Source organism: Anas acuta, chromosome 8 (genome assembly GCF_963932015.1).
Source record: "Anas acuta chromosome 8, bAnaAcu1.1, whole genome shotgun sequence".
Lineage (NCBI taxonomy): Eukaryota > Metazoa > Chordata > Aves > Anseriformes > Anatidae > Anas > Anas acuta.
Window position 1 is genome coordinate 12,104,650 of NC_088986.1, and position 20,788 is coordinate 12,125,437.

Consider the following 20,788-nt stretch of genomic DNA (forward strand, 5'->3'; position numbering starts at 1 on the left):
TTAAAATCACAGCTGTGACCAGGCTGTAAAATGCAACAAAAGGCTATCACAGCATGACCAAGTGAAAGCCAAGATAAGGGTATATAAAGTATGCCAATATTATATATTGAAAGGTTGTGCATACAGGATTTTGAAGCACATAGCTGATTCAGCTGGAAAAAAAATGTTATTTTTCTGAATGTAAGAAATATATCAGTTCTTAGTCACACAGCTACTAGTGACCCTCCAAATTCAGTGACTTGAAGTTCCGATGAATAAACTACAAAGAGGCATAGCACTCTCTAAAGCCTGACATGTTACAGTCACTTCCTAAACTTCTTCCTTCATTTTAAAGCTTAGAAAATGTCTATTAAAAAGAAATGATTTCAGGAATTGTCTTAAAGAAGCCACAACTCCAACACGGTATCTGTAACAATTATAGCTACTTTAGTGCGTGGGTATCTTTTCATATATTTTTAATAGTGCTTCTGACGGTTCTGTGTGCTGGTGGGTATGAAAGTGATGTCTCCTAAGCCCAATACATTAAATGGATGACATGACATTCACATATAATGCCTCATGTTACCAGTATTCTCAAGGGCAAACTATGTGCTCCCATGATATGCACAAAAGGTTTCAACTTATTTCCATTTCTACTTTCCACAGTAACAATTTGGTTTCACTCCCTTTCACTTGCTCATGAGAAATTCAAACACATTTTCATGTGATAAAACATATGCTTATACCATTTTGGCTTATACTGCCTATTGTAGCTAGCTTCAGAAATTCTGTATTCACATACCAAGCCAGGCTGATTTTTTTTTTATGTTCCCTTTTTTTAATTGTCTTTTTTTTTAATCGGTAGTTTAGAGCTCACTGTTGTGCTTACATTGTTGTGTCAGTGCAAGGGAGAGCACAGGACTCAGTAAGACAAATGGGGGAGAGAGTGAAATGTGGCCACATAAGGGGCATCCCTACCTAAATTACTCCAACCTGCCCATCAATTCAACCTCATAGCCCATGCCAAAGAAGCATGAAGATACAACACCAATCTGTAAATGTACAGCTTTCCATAGATCAGGGACATGGTGGAAAAGTACATGACCTCAAAAAGCAAAACAGTTCAGCAGTTTGCTGCTATACCTTTGTCCAAACTGCAGGATCTGTGCAGCCTAAACCAGCTCATTTGAAAGCACTACATCAACTGAATCCATTTCAGCTCCTGCATCTCCCTGAAGAGGTGAACAGCAAGAGAGTGAAGCCACAAAGCCAAAGCTCTCTAACAGCTGTGTGCAGAAGTGTCTGCAGGGGAGCACAGTCCAGGTGTATAGTCACCTTGCTGGGTACCACCACTGTGAAGTGATGACCATGTCCCCAAGACGTGGCAGCAGAGAGCAGGCCCTACCAATACCCAGACGAGCTAATATATCTGCACCTCAAACAGCACCCTACTAACTGCTCAGCTAACTGTTCTTAACAGAGCCATGCAATAGGATAAAAGAGCACCTCAGGGCGGCTGCGAGAGGCCGTGGCAAAGTTACCTCTCTCTGGCTTACAGACAATGCTCATTGCTATATTTTTACTAGGAAACGGTTAAAAGCACATACCCCACAACTGACTGTTCAGGTGCCTCATGCAAGCTACTTTTCAATGTATTTAGCCATTCAATCCATTGTATTCCGCTATAATTGGAAGAATTTAATACTACATTCAATTCCCCTGTAATGCTCGGTCAGCAACAAAAAAACTAATGCTTCCTTTCTGGCTCTGACAAGCAGTGTTGTGTGCAGACAAAAGAAGAATTCCCCATGCATGAATATTTTGGTAGTCAATCCTTATGGAAATGAAGTTCCTGATAATTACTGCTAAATTTTTAAGATTTGGAAAGCAGCATTTGAAAGAATAATAATTCCAAAAAACTTATAATTATTGTGTCTTGAAGACTAGGAGGAGAGGTTCCAACTAATAGTTCGACATAATAAATAGATAAAGAAGCAGAACCTTGCTATGGTTGAGAACCAGTAAAATAATGATCCTGGATAGGCAGAGAGTGATCGCACACTCCTTTAATGGGAAGAGGAAAGAAAAGAGACCTCTTTACTGGGTCTCTGCTTCCAGAGGGCTTCCCCTCACGTTCAGATGACATGTATGTTCAGAAAACATAACTATATAAAGGCAGCTGTGCCTCATCTGTAAAAAAAGATCATCACTAATTTATGCTAACTCCACATCATTGTATTCTGTGATAGGAAGAACAGATGAGAAGAACAGTAGCACATCAAAAAATGATAGTTCAAATCTTCTACAAAAATACCTCATGCTACACTTAGAAATATGCTCTATTTCAGGAATATTATGATTTTGCTTATGAGAGCTCATTAGGCTAGTATACTACTTAACTTCTGAAAGGACAAAAAAAAATAGTGCCAACCCTGTTGTTAGTGTGGACTACCTGCCAGTTCACATGTGAGGGTACTGAGTATCTTCACTGATGCTGCAGTAATTCACTAGATGAAGAACTACCTACAAATGTTGCTGGTTTAATGTTTTGCCATTAAAAGACTTGTAACAGCTACAACCAAGTGAAGAATGCATTTGGTAGTTTCTTGGAGTAAGTCAGAGAAACAGGACTATTCCATTCTTAACTAATTATTGATAGAAAACAGTACTATTAAAATCACTATGCACTCATTCTCTAGATTTAATAGTGCAAAGCACAACCATTGCATGACTCACATGCTCACAGCACAACTCTGCTACTCAAATCAACCTTTTTTAATCAACCTTAACATTAGAAGAAATACTGGGGTGTAAACGTCAAAGCACCTAACCACCCCAAGCTGTGCACAGTGTTGGCAGGAATATCTTTGCTGTCCTATGACATATTTGTTTTGGTGGTTGGCAAAATCATGTAGTAGTAGCTTTTGACAGGAAGTTTGTTTTGCCCCTTCTATGCAGAGTTTTCTTCTACAGAGTAGTATTAAAGGAAGCCAAACAAAAAGTAAGTAATTTCTACGAGTGAGAAAAATGTAATCCACAGACCGTTTCATTTGGGGAAAAAAGCAAGTTCTTGTTTACTGGATAACATCCAGTTCTGATTCCACTTGAGACTACTTCTATTAGAGTTATAAAATGCAGGCAAACCACCTTTATCATACAGAATTTTAAAAAAATATATATATGTTTAATGTAGAAAAGGAATTACCCCAAAAAGTCTTAGTAAAGCACATTACTTTCTAACTTCAATACATGCCAAGTGTCCCAGATGAAGGGCTAGCTCAGCAAAAGGTACACTGCACACTTGGATTTCGCCCTGCACATGGACCAGTCAGAACGTCTGAGCCCTGAAGGAACTTTAGGTCATCTGGTGAGGAAGAAGAAATCCATAGATTTTTGTGACATGCATGAGAAACAGCTTTTTTCACCTCTAGTCTGGTACAAACAGACACGAACATTGTCAGAACAGGCTGCTGTTCTCAGTATACTCTGAAGCAGCTATGAGAAGTGCCAGTGGTAGAAGGGCAGCACTGTCCTACGTATGTTGTTGAATGTTGCAAAAGTAAAACCTGAGCCAGGCAGGTGTCCTAATGCAAGACAACACTACGTAAGGCTTTTGCCTAGTTAATGAAATGGATTCAAGGTTTCTGTATGTTGGTCAGACACTTAATATATGCTGTTAAAATAAAATTGGATTTTAAAGTTAGAGCGCTTTCTAATCTTTTATAGAGAAAACTAGATTTTCAACTATCCTGAAAAAAAATCAGGTCTTACAAAATAAAGCTTTTCTGAGGAGACCTGTGACTGTCCTAGCTGGATACCATGACCACAGTTTTATAAAAGTAAGCCATCCTTTTAAGTTATTTTTAAACGCATCTACAGGAATAGATCTTCAGAGAACATATAAATAGCTAAATCTGTAACTTTACACGTACAGCCTGACACATCTAAGTGTCACAAGTCGCTTTTGAACCTTTTGGCAGACAAAGAAACAGTAAAAAGCAAGTATCACTTAACAAAGTTCTTTAAAACTTTTTAATAAATTATTATCCATAAAATGAAATTATGGTCTACATTAAAAATAAAAACCTGTGCTACTGTTGAGCTAGTGAGCACTTTGCATGCTTAACTGCAGTTTTGAACATCCCCATTAATTTTTATAAAACACAAATAAGGAACCAGGACTCCACCATGAGGACAGACCCAGCCTGAGTGCAGGATTCCCCCCAGAAACATAACTGCCTAAGGACAGCTACAGGACAGGGACAAGGCACCAGTGCGATCCCTGAATGTTAAAGGTACGCTTTACAGACTACGTATCAGCATGTGATGTGTTCATTTCCATATTCAGCATTTCACAAACACAGTAAGTCACATAAAAAACACTTAAAATATATTCACGAACATTAAAGCTCAAGAGTTAAAATTGTTGTGTTACAGACAACCAAAAATACTTCTAAAAATCTATACAACATGTTGTATCCTCTTAAGACTGTTTCAACAGTTTCTGCCAAATGCTGCTAAAGAAAACTTCCCCCAATTAAACCAGTGTGAAACTGTAGTAACATTGATGAATGCAATAAACTAACACACCTCCACTACGTGAGAATAAGGTTCCAAGAATGAATAAAAACTGGATTTCAAGCCAAAAGGAGTTTTTGGCAAACTATTTACAGAAGCAGAGAAAACTGTGGAAACTAAGGTGTTCTTGGAAGACTCAAAGAACTGCAACTCAAGTTACCTTTGATGACCATCGGCCTGTTTCTCTACAACTCTGAAGATTCCTCTCCCATTTTATTTCTTCAATTTCTTATTCCACTTCCCTTACTATGGACCCCAGTGAATACCCTGAGGCTGGACTGGATAGGTTAAGTCCCTAATGTCCCTTGAATCTAAACTGAGCAAAGCTAATGGTGTAGTCCCAAACGGTGCTCACATGTTTTGCTCAGCTGGAATCTGCAATAGAAAGCACATTTAACACCAGGGTCAGCATGCTCTCCCTGTAATCTCCTGAGATTACAGCAGGCATTTTCCATCGAACTTCCTTCTACAGAGAAAGGCTACAGTTGTGCACTGGTTTAAAATGGTACAAAACAAACAAATCTGCTAAAGGAAACTCAATTTAATTTAATTAGATTTTTTTCTAACATTTCCCCATGCATTCCCCTACATGAGAAAACACCCAGGAACCTTTTATTTTAAGTACATGTGCAACTGTAAACCATGTCAAAGATCAAATAAATTATGCAATCCCTGCCAAGGGTCAGAAGTTAGCTCTCTTGAAATACTATCCTGTTTTAACAGTATGTTAATTTATCTGCTTAATATTTTACAGGGGGCTATAATAAATAAGTATACAAGTTGATTCTGGTCTGAATTTGCCATTTCATCTTGTTTTCAATTATAACAACATCAGGAGATCTGGCATTTATCCACTGAAATATGTCTTTCATCAATAAAACATGCTTCCATCAGTAAGACACCTGTAACAATTTAAGTCTCTTCAATATCCTAAATCCCAGTTAGGCAAAATATATTACCACAGAGTGACATTCAGAGCATGAATGCTATCACTGAAGTTAGGTACTTTTATTAAAATACCGTGCTGAATTGGAGGCCCAGCAATGAATATCCTTAATGATATATGAAAACAATCTTCTCAAATGCAGTTTTGCCTGCTCTTTCATTAAACCTGTTTGAACTAAAGACAAATGCAAAATTAAAGTACTCTCTCCTTTTTCTGGCCTTACAATGCATAAAATCAGTCTAAGTAGTAGCACTGCATGCACTATGTACCCAAAGAACCTCATTTAAATGTCCTATGTAGGTTTTCATCTGACAGCTTAAGTTTTCCCATTTTAGAAATTTATATTAATAACTAGATTCCTTAGTTTGTGTTTTGTTTTGTGTTTTTTGTTGTTGGTGGTGGTGGTGGTGGTGGTGTGTTTTTTTTACTTCACTTAAACATATTTTTCCTTTTTGTTTTTCAAAATGTAGAAAGCTATTTTATTTATAATGTCCGATTTTGATATCTAGTTTAAATGTAACTATTTGTTTTCATTCTGCTGTTTAATTTCATTCTTCACAATCGTCTTTTTAATTAACCATGGTCTAATGCACTGCATTTAACATACTTATGAGAATTAAAACTTTGAATTTCACAGGGTTTTTATTCTTCTGTGTTTTTTTTTTATACTGCTACAATAATAAATAATTACTAGTACCATAAAGTTTAAGATCAAACCCAAAATCAGTTGTTTTTTTTTTCCTTTTTGTTAAGTAGATTAAGATGTACCAAGTATGACATTTTTTGTTGAATTATCAGATTAGAGATCAAAAGTTAATTTCTATTGGTTAGCACATTTTTTTTTAAATAACAGAGATAACTACTGAAGAGAATGTTAGAAATTACATACAAATGCCCAAGGAAAATGTGCACAGTTTTAGTAATGTTTGGGAATATAAATCTACAGTAAAATTTGGGCAAAATTAGTGGCCATGTTGGCTACTACACAGAACTAAAATGTACCTTGTCATTATATTGATTTATGCTACTTGTCTACCATTTAGAAGCTTTAATGTATATTTATAAATATTATGTATATTTATAAGACATAGAAATTATGCCTTATGTACCAAAATAATTTCCAATCTTTACTGTGTCTTTATTCCTACCTAGGAGTAAAACACAGACAGGTTTACATGAAAACAAAGGCCCATAATTAAGACAGTGATTAACTGTTCGGACAAAGATTACCTCCACATACAGCATTCACTGGTTTTACTCATATTCTTTTTTCTTCTCTTATACTTTCAAAGTAAAAAATATATATATATATATTTATTCATATACACTTAACATGGTCCTTGCACTCTGTCCCAATTGTTAAAGGTCCCTCAGAAGCAATACACTGTAAACTTAGAAATGCTTATTCACCAGGACTCTCACTGGTGGACAGTATGCTTAGCTGACTACAGCACCTAAAGCCTCAAAAAGAGCATCGATGTCAAACAAAACCAGGACATGATGCCAGACTTCCTGACATGAGAGCTAAACAATGGTCATTTTATTCTGTTTCTCTACATCAGAGACATTTGCAGCTATGCCAGGTCTGACTTGTTGCTTTGTGTGAACAACAGCCTATACTACTGGTAAATTTGTTATAACAAACAGATAAGAGTACATAAAAAATACATTTTTGCCTTTCCACAGTACAATATTCTATTGCAGTATAATACACAGTAGCTAAATGAACCATTCCTGGTTATTACCCACCTAATGTTGTAAAAATATTACTATGACATTTCGTCTGGTCCACCATCTTAAAGGTTAATTCTGTTTCCTATTTGAGATTTTTCTCTAGGTGCGACATTCTGTGCAGTTTCTATTTACTGATTCCAAACAACCCCCAAACTGTTTCATTGCTCACTCTCACTGTTAAGAGCATATTGACTGGCTGCCTGCTCTGCTGTTTAATTCATTTATGCTGAGAGTCAGGCATGAAGACAGAATTTTAAATGTGACATTTGCAGGCTGTTGGGTCATTTGAAGCTCTGACAACACCAGGGAGTTCCTGACATACAAACTAGTCCTGATTTCCAATCTTCCATGTTCTGAACACATCAGATATTCTTCCTGGAGGTGCAGATTTCAGCCAAAAGTTTTTAAATCCCTTGTGCTTACATCTTGCGGAAAAGACCTGTACACTTTAAAGTTTTAAAATAAAGCTCATGTTTTCTTTAAGGTAAAATGAGCACTGCCTGCAGCATGCAACTTAACTGCTTACAAACACTGATTGACAAAAGTATTTGGAAAGATATACAATAATTAATACTAATAGGATTTTGAAAGCAAATTTGGTGGACTTTAATTTCTTCTCGTTGATCCTTATGTGTTCAAAGCCAGCTCAGTCTGAAACCACAGCTTTATTTAGCATTGTCTAACTGCCTTATTAGTACCATGATCAACATCAGCTTACAGTTTTCAGGTTGGAAGTTTTCATTGTCTCAAGACACGTAATGGACTATACTATTTTGTGCCCCATGGTGAACTGTCATCATGTTTCCCATCTTTCAGGTCAATTGCTCAGAGTATACCTGTTTACTTGAAAGATTTCATATAGTCAAGGCACCACATGGAAAACAGCAATGTGACCTAATCAGTCCTTACTTAGGAAAGTTATGGCTATCCATCCCTGAAGCAGGCCTGACATCAACAAAGTTCAAAAATGAATTTTTCAGAGAAAATTCCAAATGACTGCAACTGAGTAAGACTCTTTGCTTTCTTTGAAACACCACCAAGAAAAGAGATGCTAAGTCTCAATACTCGGGTTTAACGGTACATCACAAGTTTTGTGGATGTTACATGGTCACAGACCAGTCCTTCAACAAAAAATACAGAGCCCACTGCGGCTAATGGCCAAAAATCAGGCTTCACAAGAAAGACTTATAAATACAGTCTTGGCATCTAATCTATCAGCAGGATGGACAGAGACCCTGAACTTTGAGAAAAAGAGCCAGAAAAGACTATAGAACCTTGTTCATAGAAAAGATTTCTTCCTATTCCTTGTCATAGGCTGACTATAATTAGACATATTGTAATAAAAACTGCAGCCTGCTACTCAATCCTAGCTCGGATGTCCACATCATCATCCCTCATTTGAGCATCTGAATCAATGGAAAAGTATTGATTCTAAATAGAAGCACAGTAGGTAGGCACAATCTAGGCAAAATCTCAATCTGTTTACAATTGCACAAAAACAAAAAGCAAACAGAAAAGTCTGTGGAATGCAGAAAATATAATGACACTGCTGTAGCTGGAAACAGAAGTGCTGCTAACACATCATTCAGAACTGTAATAGGAAGGGAGATTGTTTTCCCACCCAACTCTTCATGACAATTCCAAAACAACGATTTCCATAGTTTAGCTGTTGTTTTTTGTGCTTTTGTTGTTTTTTTTTTTTTTTTTTTTTTTTTTTTTTAGGAGTGGGAATATGATTTGGCTAAGGATGCAAATTAGATTAAGTTGATGGATTTTCTTCTACTCTAACATCAGTAATACACAACAAATTTAATAGCAACCTCTGAAGCTACAACTGTGTCATACAGCAAGTTCCTGTTTCATTGCCATGTTCTGAACAAGCCTTTTATAAGGTAATAGCTGTCATCTGAACAAGAATATGTTGTTTTTGTATACCTCCAGCATGAGCACATTGATTCTGCATGACCTAGAAAAGCAGTTTAAATATTACTGATGTTGTTTGTTCTCAAAGAAAATCCTCAAAATAGAAAGGCATACCTGGTGTATTATCTGAGCTACAGGAAGTTGATCAGCATATTTTAGTGGTTCTGTTGCCAATTCATCCTTTGGAAGCCTGGAAAGAAATGAAGTTAACATTAAAGTTAGCATAATGTTTACTAAGTTAAATTACTGCAATTTAAAAGTTGCATGTATATCACTTTTAAAAGTTTCATATCCAGGAGATAGTTTTACTTAAAATGAAGCAAAAGTTTATTTTAGGAGCTTAGCTGAACATACTTCTTACAAAGTTGAGTGAAATACTCAGTTTACTATAAACAAATGCTAGTACCATTGAGGATTTTCTCCCAGCCAAAGCACGTAAACCACCAATTTAAGCAGCAGAAGCCTACGAAAGTCTGTAGATTTAGTTTTAGACAACGTGTTGGTGAAAGCTGGATTGAAATCCCCACAGAAAAGAAGTCTTAAGAGTTTACAAAGCACATTCAGCACTGTTAATAGTACAAGCTTCTTCACTCAATCCTGACAACATAACTCAAATACGACCATCTCAAAAGGCAAGAGGGATTATTTACTCTGTTCCCCTTCTGCCGCAAGTGCACATCAGTGTTCAGCTGATAAGTTAAACACAAACGTCTGTGCATTTGCAAGCACAGTAACATGTACTACTGGTTTCAAAGCAAGCTAAAGAACATCAACTGCAGGAGCAGAATACTTCATAAACAAAATGCATCATACATCCTTTCAAACTTCAAACAAACTGTAGCTACAACTGAGAACGCCAAATCCATAAGCTCTAACTTAAAAGAATATTTAAATGACAGTAAATTAATATGAAAATGTTTTAAACATTTCAACCATGCTGCTTTCTTCTACTGAAACCACACAGCATGTGCTACATTTTCAAAGTATCATTCAAAGTTTCTATCAGTCCTTTTAAAGGTTCTGAATAGAAGAATTTCCGTATTATGAGAAGAAATGATGGAAAAGAGATCCCTATGAAAACAAGACCTTTCTACAAAGTTAAGTTATAATGACTTTCAGACAAAACTGTAGCCATGATGTTCTTTTCCAGGTTCAAGTTACTAACTTATATTTATTCAAGTCAAAACCAACAAGTGTGCTTGCAGGGTTACTTTGCCTGCACGTTGGCTGCCAGGTAAGAGCCAGAAACTACAGACTGTCTCTGTACTTAATTCAACAAGTAAATAAAGAACTGTAAACATATATCTCTTCTATTTTCCATTTCTGTATTTCTGCTGTGGTCTGGAATGCTTTTAAGTTAAAATAAGAGCCTGAATGAAGAAAAATTAAGTAGCAAGCTCTAAACTACTGAAGTTGGTTGACTGAAACAGCTGATTTATTTACAGGGTTTTTTTAGATAGGACTATTAATGGCAATGATAAATTTATACTCCCAACATGCTACTTTCCAAACTTCAGTAATAATGATTTGTGCTCCAAAGAGGTCACAACTGAACAAACTAAGTATTTCACTGCGTTCTGTTGAAATACCTGGAAAAACTGTCACCAATTTTGAAAAGGTTTTCCAATTCTTTATTGCATTCTGCAAGAGAATTTGTATCCATGGGTTAGGTTTTTGGGAGGTTGGTTTGCTCTTTGTGTTTGTTTGGTTGTTTATTTTTCCATGAAGTAGTCAGATCTTTTTTGAACTGTTTTAAAACAGTTTAAAATTCTCCATTGCTGTTTCAGGTGACTGGTGGTTGCATCGATTCTTTCTAAAAAGCACCCTTTCTTTTTTCCCCTTCCAAAAAATACATAACAACTGCATATGTAATCTGGAAGGTACGTGTCATGAAATATACTGCTTTTTTTTTAGTCCAGTAGAATCATGGGAGCTTTAAGTGGACTCAGCAATTCATCTGTGGTGTGCAGAAGGTACCTTTCCACTCATTTCTTTTCTATTTTCTATCATTCGTGGAGTCCTGACTGGCAAACATACCACTGTCTACTTAGGTATCTACATTCAATGTGAATTTGAGATGACTTCTGTTCTACTGGGAGCCTGTTAGCTGACACAATACTCTGACATATAGATACCAGCTACATAAACCCATTTCTTAGCCATAGCTCGACACAGTAAACCACTGTACACAGAACATAATATTCATTAATATCTTGAACACATATTTCTGCAGTCTTTGCAAGAACAATGCAAATCTGGAAAAAAAAATGTATCTCAAATCCCAAAATGAAAGATTTGAAGCTGCAAGTAACAGCTAAAATTACTATAACTGAATGTTAGCAGAAAATAAAAAGGCTTGTCTGTTCTATCAAGGACTTTGTACATTTGGCAATGTTTTCTGTCTAGACAGTGTCAGCACCCTTTGCATAGTCAAACAACCTCCTTGTCAACTGCAGACAAAGACCTTTCTTAACGTGTCAGAGGATTAAAAGGAGAAAAATTACCAAGATAATTTTGAGCCTTAGGAAGCTTTACTAAAAAAATGGGTAGGAAAGAATAGTATAAACATGTATTTTAAAGTAGATTTAGATTTACATTGAAATTAGGCTGACAGGAATCTTTCAAGATCGAGAAACTTATTTTTTTTTTTCTAAATTGCATTCCATAAAATGTATCAAGTCAATTGAACTACACTACATTTTATATTATATAGAAATTATAAGATTTAGATAGACGTTATATATGCATACACACATATACACACTATAATTACACACACAGGTATTTTACAAGAGGAGCTCAGAACTGTTCTCCCAAAGTTTTTGCTTAAATGCCATGAGCTTCTTCTATACCCAGTGATGTACTAGCTGTCAAGACAACAAAAGAGTTTTCATTCTTCTCTGCTGCAGATGAGCCTCCTCCACTGGATGAGCATGTATCTCAATCTTCAATATTAAACTGCATAAATTAAAGCATGGAAGCTCAAAAGTGTTGACAAAAAAGCTATATGAAACATTGCCAAAGTATGTCCTTTATCTAGAGCAAGTCATTAATTTAAGCTAGCAGGTATGATAAAGCAGTGTATCAATAAACTTTTGGGTATTTGAGGTTACTGAATAAAGAGAGAGAATAACTCACAGTAAATGGTCTTTGCAAATTTGACAATAGTAGTGTGGCGTTCATTATAATGATGTTGCAGTACTATCATCTAAAGCTACAGCAAGGCGTTTTGTCAAGTGAAAGAACAGACCACCTCCTCCTAGTACCATATGCTCAGACCAGTCTAACAAAAACTAACTGTGAAAAGAATATGCAGATCATCAGGACAACCAAAAACATCAAGCTCTCACTGACCATAAATGATTTTTTGGCCTGAATTCATAAGCATATGCATAGTTTCACAAAGGTTGTCCTGAACATTTTGTTCACAGCTCTCTTCTTTATGATCACCTATAAGAATATTTCAATGCATTTTTCTAGGAGTACTCTCATTCACTTCTACTTGTGCTTTTGACCGAGTCCAAATAATGAGCTGCAATTATATTCACTGTTTATAGCTATTTACACACTTGAAAATTGAGAGTATCTAATAGCAGTAACATTCCTTTTAGTTAAAAAAAAAAAAAAATGAGGTTTCTTTGTTGCATTTTAAGCAAGTAAAAATAAAAGTTCTGTGAGAAAAATATATTTTTTGCTTGTTTTATCTGTTTTTCCATAAAGTGATGGTACCTGTGACAGACAGAAATTGAACTTTATGACTCAGAATTTCCTTTCAGGCCTAAGTTTTAAAGTACTCTTATACAGCCCATTTGGAAAATGTTTCTAAGTGCTGTAAAACATCCACAGCATGGAATAAAATGTTCTAGTCTAGGTAAGTACTACCAGTGTAACTATGCCAGTAAGCAATACCACTTTCATTATCAGTTTTAACAGATGTAAGCAACTATTATAAACTCCTCTGAAGAAAATTATATACATATGAAGGCTCCAAATATCCCTTTTTGATCTCCCAGAGCAAGCACCAGCTTACTGGTCTAAATATTTATATAGCTGGTATAAGGCAACCTCCTCTAACTTGTTTCTCTTTTTGTTTCTTTCATTTTATCAACAAAACCTGTAGTACAGCCATTCCCTCTAACAGAGTTGAAAACTGGATGATGTAACAAAAAATTGCTATCCTAGAAACAGCACAGAGGATAAAACATAATATATGAAAGGCCTCCATGAAACACCATCCATCCTGAAAGCTCCAAGAACAGGAGTAAACTCAAGACTTCTCTGTCCTAAGGCCAGGGCAGATGCAGCTACTGCAGCCTACAATTCCCTGGAAGCAGGCACACTGACTATATTTTAAACAATCTTTTAAATAAGATACAACAGAGACAGCTCGCTGCCAGTAAGATCAAACAACACGACATAGCTGACATCTACATCTCTGAATTCCCACCCCAAAGTGGGAGCTGCACCCAGAGATGGTTTCTCTGGACACCAGAGCGTTACGGCCTGAGCCATGCGCAAACAGCATCTGGAAAAGTGCCAGCTGAGGGGTGTAAAGCTCACAGCAGGACATCAGGGACTATGCTAACAATTAAATATCACATGGCAAGACAGTCCCTTTATCTGTCTAAAAGTACAGAGCAGCCTCATATTCCATCATTAGAGAATTACATCAGCTGGTCAGCTTTGCAAGTGGATCAAATTAAAAAAAAAAAAAAAAAAAGAAAGAAAAAAGGCATGATGATTTGGATTTGGGCAGTCAATACAGAGTATGAAAGAATTATGTGAAAACTTACTGCTAAACTGCTACTGCATTTTACATGAACCCTAAGATTACTAGCCCACTAGCATTGGGCCTCTGAGGCTGGATGAATTACCTGTAAAAGACAATCCTCTTCTAAAAAGCATAAGGGATAGAAAGGCCCTGACTAGCAAGAAGAAAAAGGTCACCACAGAAGAGGATGTTGTACTTCCTCCTCTCTTTTGCAGGGTGGAGGAAGAGGAACAGGTCAGGAGAAAGATCATGTCCATTAACATCATCCTGACCTTGCTTCTCCCTTTCAGCAGGACACAATTAAGTTGGTTACTGTCCTCCTTCCAGAGACAATTTCCAGGTGCCTGGGACTGCATTCACTTTTGCTCAAAAACAGTTATGCCAGGAAAAAAAAATATAAAAAAAAATCATCTCTGTTGATGGAATTTGTGCTCAAATCACATATGAGGCAATTTGAGGCTGTAATTTCACAAAATTAGTCGGCCTGTTCAGTTCATTTATATTTGACACTTAAACCTTTGTAAAATTAAAGCCTAATTTGTTGTAATACAAATTTCTTTGTATGCTTAATGTCTTTCAAAACAATTCCATTACGAAAACAAAACTAATTTTTTATGAATTAATTTTCCAGTAAGAAATGGTCCTTTCTGTCTCAATTGAGCATGACAGCTGCCAACAGTGGCAAAGCAAGCTAGCACAGTGGCATATCAGCATATAGTGCATCATGCCTGACAGCTGATAATGCAAAGCATAAGGAGATCTTGATTTTCAGGGAGAAGACTAGAAAGAAACATAAAATCAGGAGAAAAGTGGGAAGCAGTAAGAGACAGCAGAAGAGGAAGATCCTGAAAAATTCAATTTGAAAGTTATTTTTATACTGCCACTGTGACTGCTTTTAGATGGAGGAAAGTAAGCATGAAACAGAAACTGTGGAAAGTGAATCTAAATCCAGTAAAATGTGTCAAGATATTTTGTGAAAAATCTTATTTGTTATTTATATTTACATGCTCTTTCTTGTGGGAATATTCTTAAGTCAACGTGTGCTGAAGAAATATAAATCCCTATTATCAAGAAGTGGCATATTTTGCCACAAATGCTAATCCAACCTATGGTCTGCTACACGGAATAGCTGCAGTGGCATTAGGACTTAGATATATTTTATCTCGTGCAAATATTGCAAAAATACAAGGAAAAAAAAAAGATCAGCATATGATAGCTAACTGGTTTGCTCATGGCAGAAATGGGTTGTTAGGACACTTCAGGGGAGAGAAAAGACCTGAAAACCAGGACAAACTATACCACACAGCCATATGACCTGGCTCCCCAGCAGCATAAACATTCGCTAACTGCATGAGGCACTAGGGATAAGGCTAACATTTCTTTCTTCCTATACAGTCTCTAGATTTGCTGGTTTGAACAGATCGCATTCTTTCATGCATATGACCCATGTATAGGCAGTACTGCACATCTTTGAAAGTGTTGATCTGTGAAGATAAGTCCTTATATAACCACCCCTCTCAGAAATGACACAAAATCAAAGTCAGAGTGTTTAGTCAGGGTAAGGAGAACAGGCTATCAGAGACAAAAATATATTAAGGAAGAAGTGGGTGTGAGGGTACCTTCTTTATATGATGTAGATGTACAAGACAAGCTGCTCTTGAACTGCAGTCTGGTTTGTTCAATAGAAATCTTCTAAATACTATGAATGAGGATACTGGAACAGATTGTCCCACTTCTGAAAGTGGCTCAAAAGCAGAAATATGACAACTGATTGGATAGTCAGTATGTGACCAAAGAATGCAAGTAACGCTGCCGTGGCCTACATTACACATCCTAGGTTGAAAGGTTGAAATGATTAATTTAAGTCCATGAATAGCACCAATAGCTTTATTGACTGTAAATACATGAACGTGCTCGCATCTGGCAATAAAAAGAAAACAAAATACCAGAACTTTATGCACCACATCAGAAAAAGTTATTAGGTTTCCTATTAAAAAGAGACTGAAATGGGCTATGTCGAGTTTGAGTGAATAGTTTTTAAAATTGGCCATTGAAAAATTTATCTACCATATCCATACTACAGAAGATTAAGAATTAGACCTTGGATCAGTGCCAGGTACTTGATCTAACTGCTAAGTCCTAACTTCACATGTACTTAAGAACAGGGTAAATTTAACCAACAGTTTAACCAACAGGAGCACTAGTCTACATGGAAAATGCCAGAAGAGAACATTGTTAGTTCTGCTCTTCCTTAAAAAATGTGCAAATAGATGATTTTCTTCCCTTTTTAATGGAACACAAGATTACACTGGCATGTCCACCATACCGATAGTCAAACAATAAAAGCAAACATGCAAAAGTAAAAATCACCCCAAGGGATTTTCTCACATCTCCTTTATGGTATCAATTTCTTCCATTACATAGAAATTATAGAATGGCTTGGGTTGGAAGGGACCCTAACGATCACCTAGCTCCAACCCTGCTGCCTCAGGAAGGGATGCCACCCACTAGATCAGGCTGCCCAGGGCCTCATCCAACCTGGTCTTGAACACCTCCAAGGATGGGACACCCACAACCTCTAGGCAACCTGTGCCAGTGCCTCACCACCCCTCTGAGTGAAGAGCTTTCTCCTGACCTCTAATCTAAATCTACTCTCTTTTAATTTAAAACCTTGTCCTGTCATTGTCTGTCTGAGCAAAATGGCATCCATCTTTTTTTATAAGCCCCCCTCAAAGTACTGAAAAGCTGCAATCAGGTCACCCCTAAGCCTTCTCTTCTTCAGGCTGAACAGCCCCATCTCCCTCAGCCTTTCTTCATAGGAAAGGTGCTCCAGTCCTCTGATCATCTTCGTAGCGCTCCTCTGAATCTTTTCTAACAGAACAAAACATCCTTCTAGGGGTGGGTGCCCCAAACCTGGACACAGGACTCCACTTGAGGCCTCACAAGGGCAGAGTAGAGGGAGACAATCACCTGCTGCCTCTTTTGATGCAGCCCAGAGTGTAGTTGGCCTTCTGGGCTGCAAGAGCACACTGCTGGCTCATGTCAAGCTTTTCACCCACCAGAACCCCCAAGTCCTTCTCTTCGGGTCCCTTGGATGGCTTCCCTTCCTTCTGTTGCATCAACTGGACCACTCAGCTTAGTGTCACCTGCAAACTTGCTGAGGGTGCACTAAATCCCATTGTCTATGTTGTTGATAAAGATATTAAACAGTACCAGTCCCAGGACAGACCCCTGATGTACACCGCTCTATTTAACAGAACGTTCAGTGTGTACTTCATTTACTTTCCTCAGATGTGTGAAGATGTCCCCCTCTAAGAACCTGATATACCTAATAACGCAAACAATTTCACTCACTTCCACTGTCCTGAGCTTTGGTTAGCTGGACAGCTGGCAGCTTACCTAGCGTGACTTTGCATGACTGTCTAGAATGCTAATGTGCATCTTTTGCTGTTCATTATTGTGAAGTCTGAAAGTCATGTCTTTCAATGGTTCGTGATTTAGTGCATATTATAAGATGAAAAGAGGAAGAAAATATGTCTACAGTGAAAATACACAGGTACTTCACAATTATAGACAAGCACACCAAGATTCTTCGGTAGCTGAACGCAGTAACCTTCGCTTCATGATGCTTGCGGAACCTAATCCAGCAGGTGGCCTACTGCGAAAGACGGCTTAAAAAGAACAATGAACAATACAATATGAAGATAAAACAAATAAATGAAAGGAAAAAGTGACATCTTATTGATTGAATTTCTCATTGCATGTTAGACAATCAGATTTATGATTATCTGGGGAATAAAAGCTCATGACTTGCATGGAAAAGAAAAATATTTTATTTCAGTGAAGTTACTTAACTTGGCCTTTACAAAGATAAACTCCTGTAGAATAAAGAACCAAAGCATCTTATTGCTTGGGAATGCAGAATACTTTCAGTAACCTGTTAATTTATTTTCAAACAAGTGTCAACAATTTTGATCCAAGCAAGTTGTACAGACTTAAACCTGGAGTCTCTGAACACACAGTGATTTCTGCTGGATGCTGTCATAAACAGGTCTTTTAGCTTTGCTGGAGTCACCAGACACATTTGAGCTTTAATCTGTTGCTTCATAAACTGTGTAAAACTAGACTGTAACAAATGGTTCCTCTGCATTTCTGTGATCCACACATAATTCCTTACCTAAGAATCCCAGGTGATTAACTTTTGTCAAGCTACATATACTTCACCATCCCAAGATCCTAAAAATAGGTGATGGAAATCCGTAACGTGTTTTTAGCCAAACATGCAGGTTGACCAATATTGTCTCTGCCCTTTTCTAGCCAATGACTTTTGTCAAAATATGTGTAGTCACTGAAGAGACTTTGTTCTTATATTTAAGTTCCTGCTCCTATTTTTATACTTAGGCAAGACACAGGAAGGGAATTAAAAAGAATATTAGCTTAACTAAGCAGAAGTGACTTTGCTGCTACTGGAAAACACATGACCTGTAGGGCTACATTTTGTTATCTCAAATATTCCACACTTTAGGTAAATTAGAAAATCTCTCTTGAATTAATTTAAACTTCAACATGATGATGCTGCCTAAGCACAAAATGCTAATAAAAAATTGGAGATAAAAAGACCAGCTAAGTCTCTATCACTGAAAATCACCATTTGAGTTTGCAGCTAGAAGTAGGTACTCCTTGCTTAACATTAATTCAGGCAAGGTCTGAAGGAAGAAGAGAACAGTAAATGTCTCTATGAAATTTCCCAAACTCAGGGCATGTTATACAGACAAGTCCAGCAATATCAGAGGACCTTTTATTGATGGTCCAAACCAGTCAGAAAAGAACATCTCCCACCCAGCTGAGCAAATGTTCAATTTCGTTTGACATGTATTTTTGCTATGATGTCTAGTAACTGCGGCTGTAAAAACACCTGCCAGTGCAGGAAAATCAGCAGGAAGATGTTTTTAAAACAAAGAATGCATATGGAAATGTGCCAGGATAGCAATTCCATTACTTAGTGGCCACAATCAGTCTTTACAGTTAAATTCATATCTTATTCAATACTACTGTTCCTTTCTGCATATGTTCAAATTAAACAGAATGTATGCACTTATTTATATTGTTGCACTTTTCAACAAGCACTTTCTAAAAGCCCTGTAATATACGCATTTTTAAGTCCCAATATTTCTACACCTACAGTACATATTTCTGTTTTTTCAGTTCATGAGTCATGTAATGTACCATCCAGCTATAATTTCTCATGAGACTGCTTAGTTCGCTACAAGAATCTGTCAAAGTAGCAGCGGCAACGTCTGTTCTCTGCTTGACACCATCATTAGACCTTCTTCTAAAACATCTTCCTACATTTCAAGCTTCCTACTTCATGTTTTTGCACTTTTACTCAAATTTATCAACATACATAACCACCTGAAATTATAGAAGTATTGTTACCAAGGGACTTTTGGAGATTACTCAGTTCATCCTCCCAATGTCCGAACAGGTCAACCACAGCTTTGTCTTCAAAACCTCTATGACCTCTCCATGTAACATGCTCTAAGGCTACTCTAACCTCTTTGAAAACAAACTTCTCCTCATGTACAACCTGGACCTTCCCAGCCTGCAACAAACAGCCCATGTCCCTTGATACCAAGAAGACTTCATTTCAAACTGTTGCAGCCTGCTATTACAATTCCTCTCTTTATAAGGTTAAGTAAACCCAGATCTCTCAACCCACCTCACGTGGGTTGGTTACTCCAGGTCCTCACCATCTTGGCAACCCTCTACTGGGCCCTCTCTTCTTCCTCAACATTTTTCTTGAAGGGGAAAGCCAAAAGCCATATACACTCTTTCAGGTGGGACTCCACCAGCAATGATTGAGGAGAAATAATAATAATATTGCTCAATGTGCTAACAATCTCCTCATGTAGCTCTGCAAGCAGCTTGCATTATTGATGATAACAGCATACCACTGGTTTCTACTCACATTCTCAACTTCACAAACTTTGCAGCACTTAAACCAGAATGATTTTGGTACCCTGCTCTCAGGAATAGAATCAGCAGCAAGTCAGATCACTACTCCTGCATCAAAGCATGTGGCACACTACTTGCCATGAGGCAAACTTAGGAATTCCCCTGACTACCAAGGCAAGCCACTAGGTCCGAAGTCTATAGGAAAGAGAGAGGAACACTATCTCCTTCCAAGCAATTCAATATTGTGGTAGTTCCAACATCTGCCAGCCATACCTGCAGCTGTACCTTACCAGATACACCTGGATTTGCAAGTTATCCCTGGCTGCAAAGCCAAACAGTAGGCTGGACAACCTAGATTTCTAATATTCCAAGGTGGTTTCTAATCCAAATACCTGACACAAAATCCAGTATCTCAGACACCTGAGAAGTCCAGATTTCTGATTACCTCACTCTTCTCTTGCTGGGATGAGACAGATGCAGTAGCTCTGAGCATGCCAGAAGCTATAAGCTCCCTTTCTCTCTGCAGTCTCTAAGGAACAAGGTTAAAGCAGGAACAGAAGCAGCTCTGAGTGAGCTACAACCACGTCCCTGTTCAGTTGCCTCATATTTTCTGTAGTGTTTTATTTGGCTTAAAACAGTAAAGAGCTAAAACATTTAATACAAAGAAGTTTTATAAAAATAAATTTTAATTCATTTCCATGCCTATGTTGATATGAATTCTAGTTTATAAAAATCTTGCAATGTCATAATGAGGCTGCACCAACACAAAATGTAGTGGAAGAATCACCTCTTTTGACCAGCTGGCCATGCTCCATTTAATGCAACCCAAAACGCAGTTTGCCCTCTTGGCTGCCAGGGCACATTGCTGGCTCCTGTCAAATCTGTTGTCAACCAGCACCTCC

At 37.3% G+C, this 20,788-nt stretch overlaps 1 protein-coding gene across 2 annotated transcripts in view; it reads right to left on the minus strand.

Annotated features, from left to right (window-relative positions):
* PIGK (phosphatidylinositol glycan anchor biosynthesis class K) overlaps positions 1–20,788 on the minus strand; it is an 81,405-nt gene that overhangs the window by 22,104 nt on the left and 38,513 nt on the right. For both annotated transcript variants that reach the window (XM_068691190.1, XM_068691189.1), the window contains one exon: positions 9,275–9,350. In XM_068691190.1, coding sequence (XP_068547291.1) covers positions 9,275–9,350 — 76 coding nt within the window. The remainder of the gene's footprint in view (positions 1–9,274; positions 9,351–20,788) is intronic.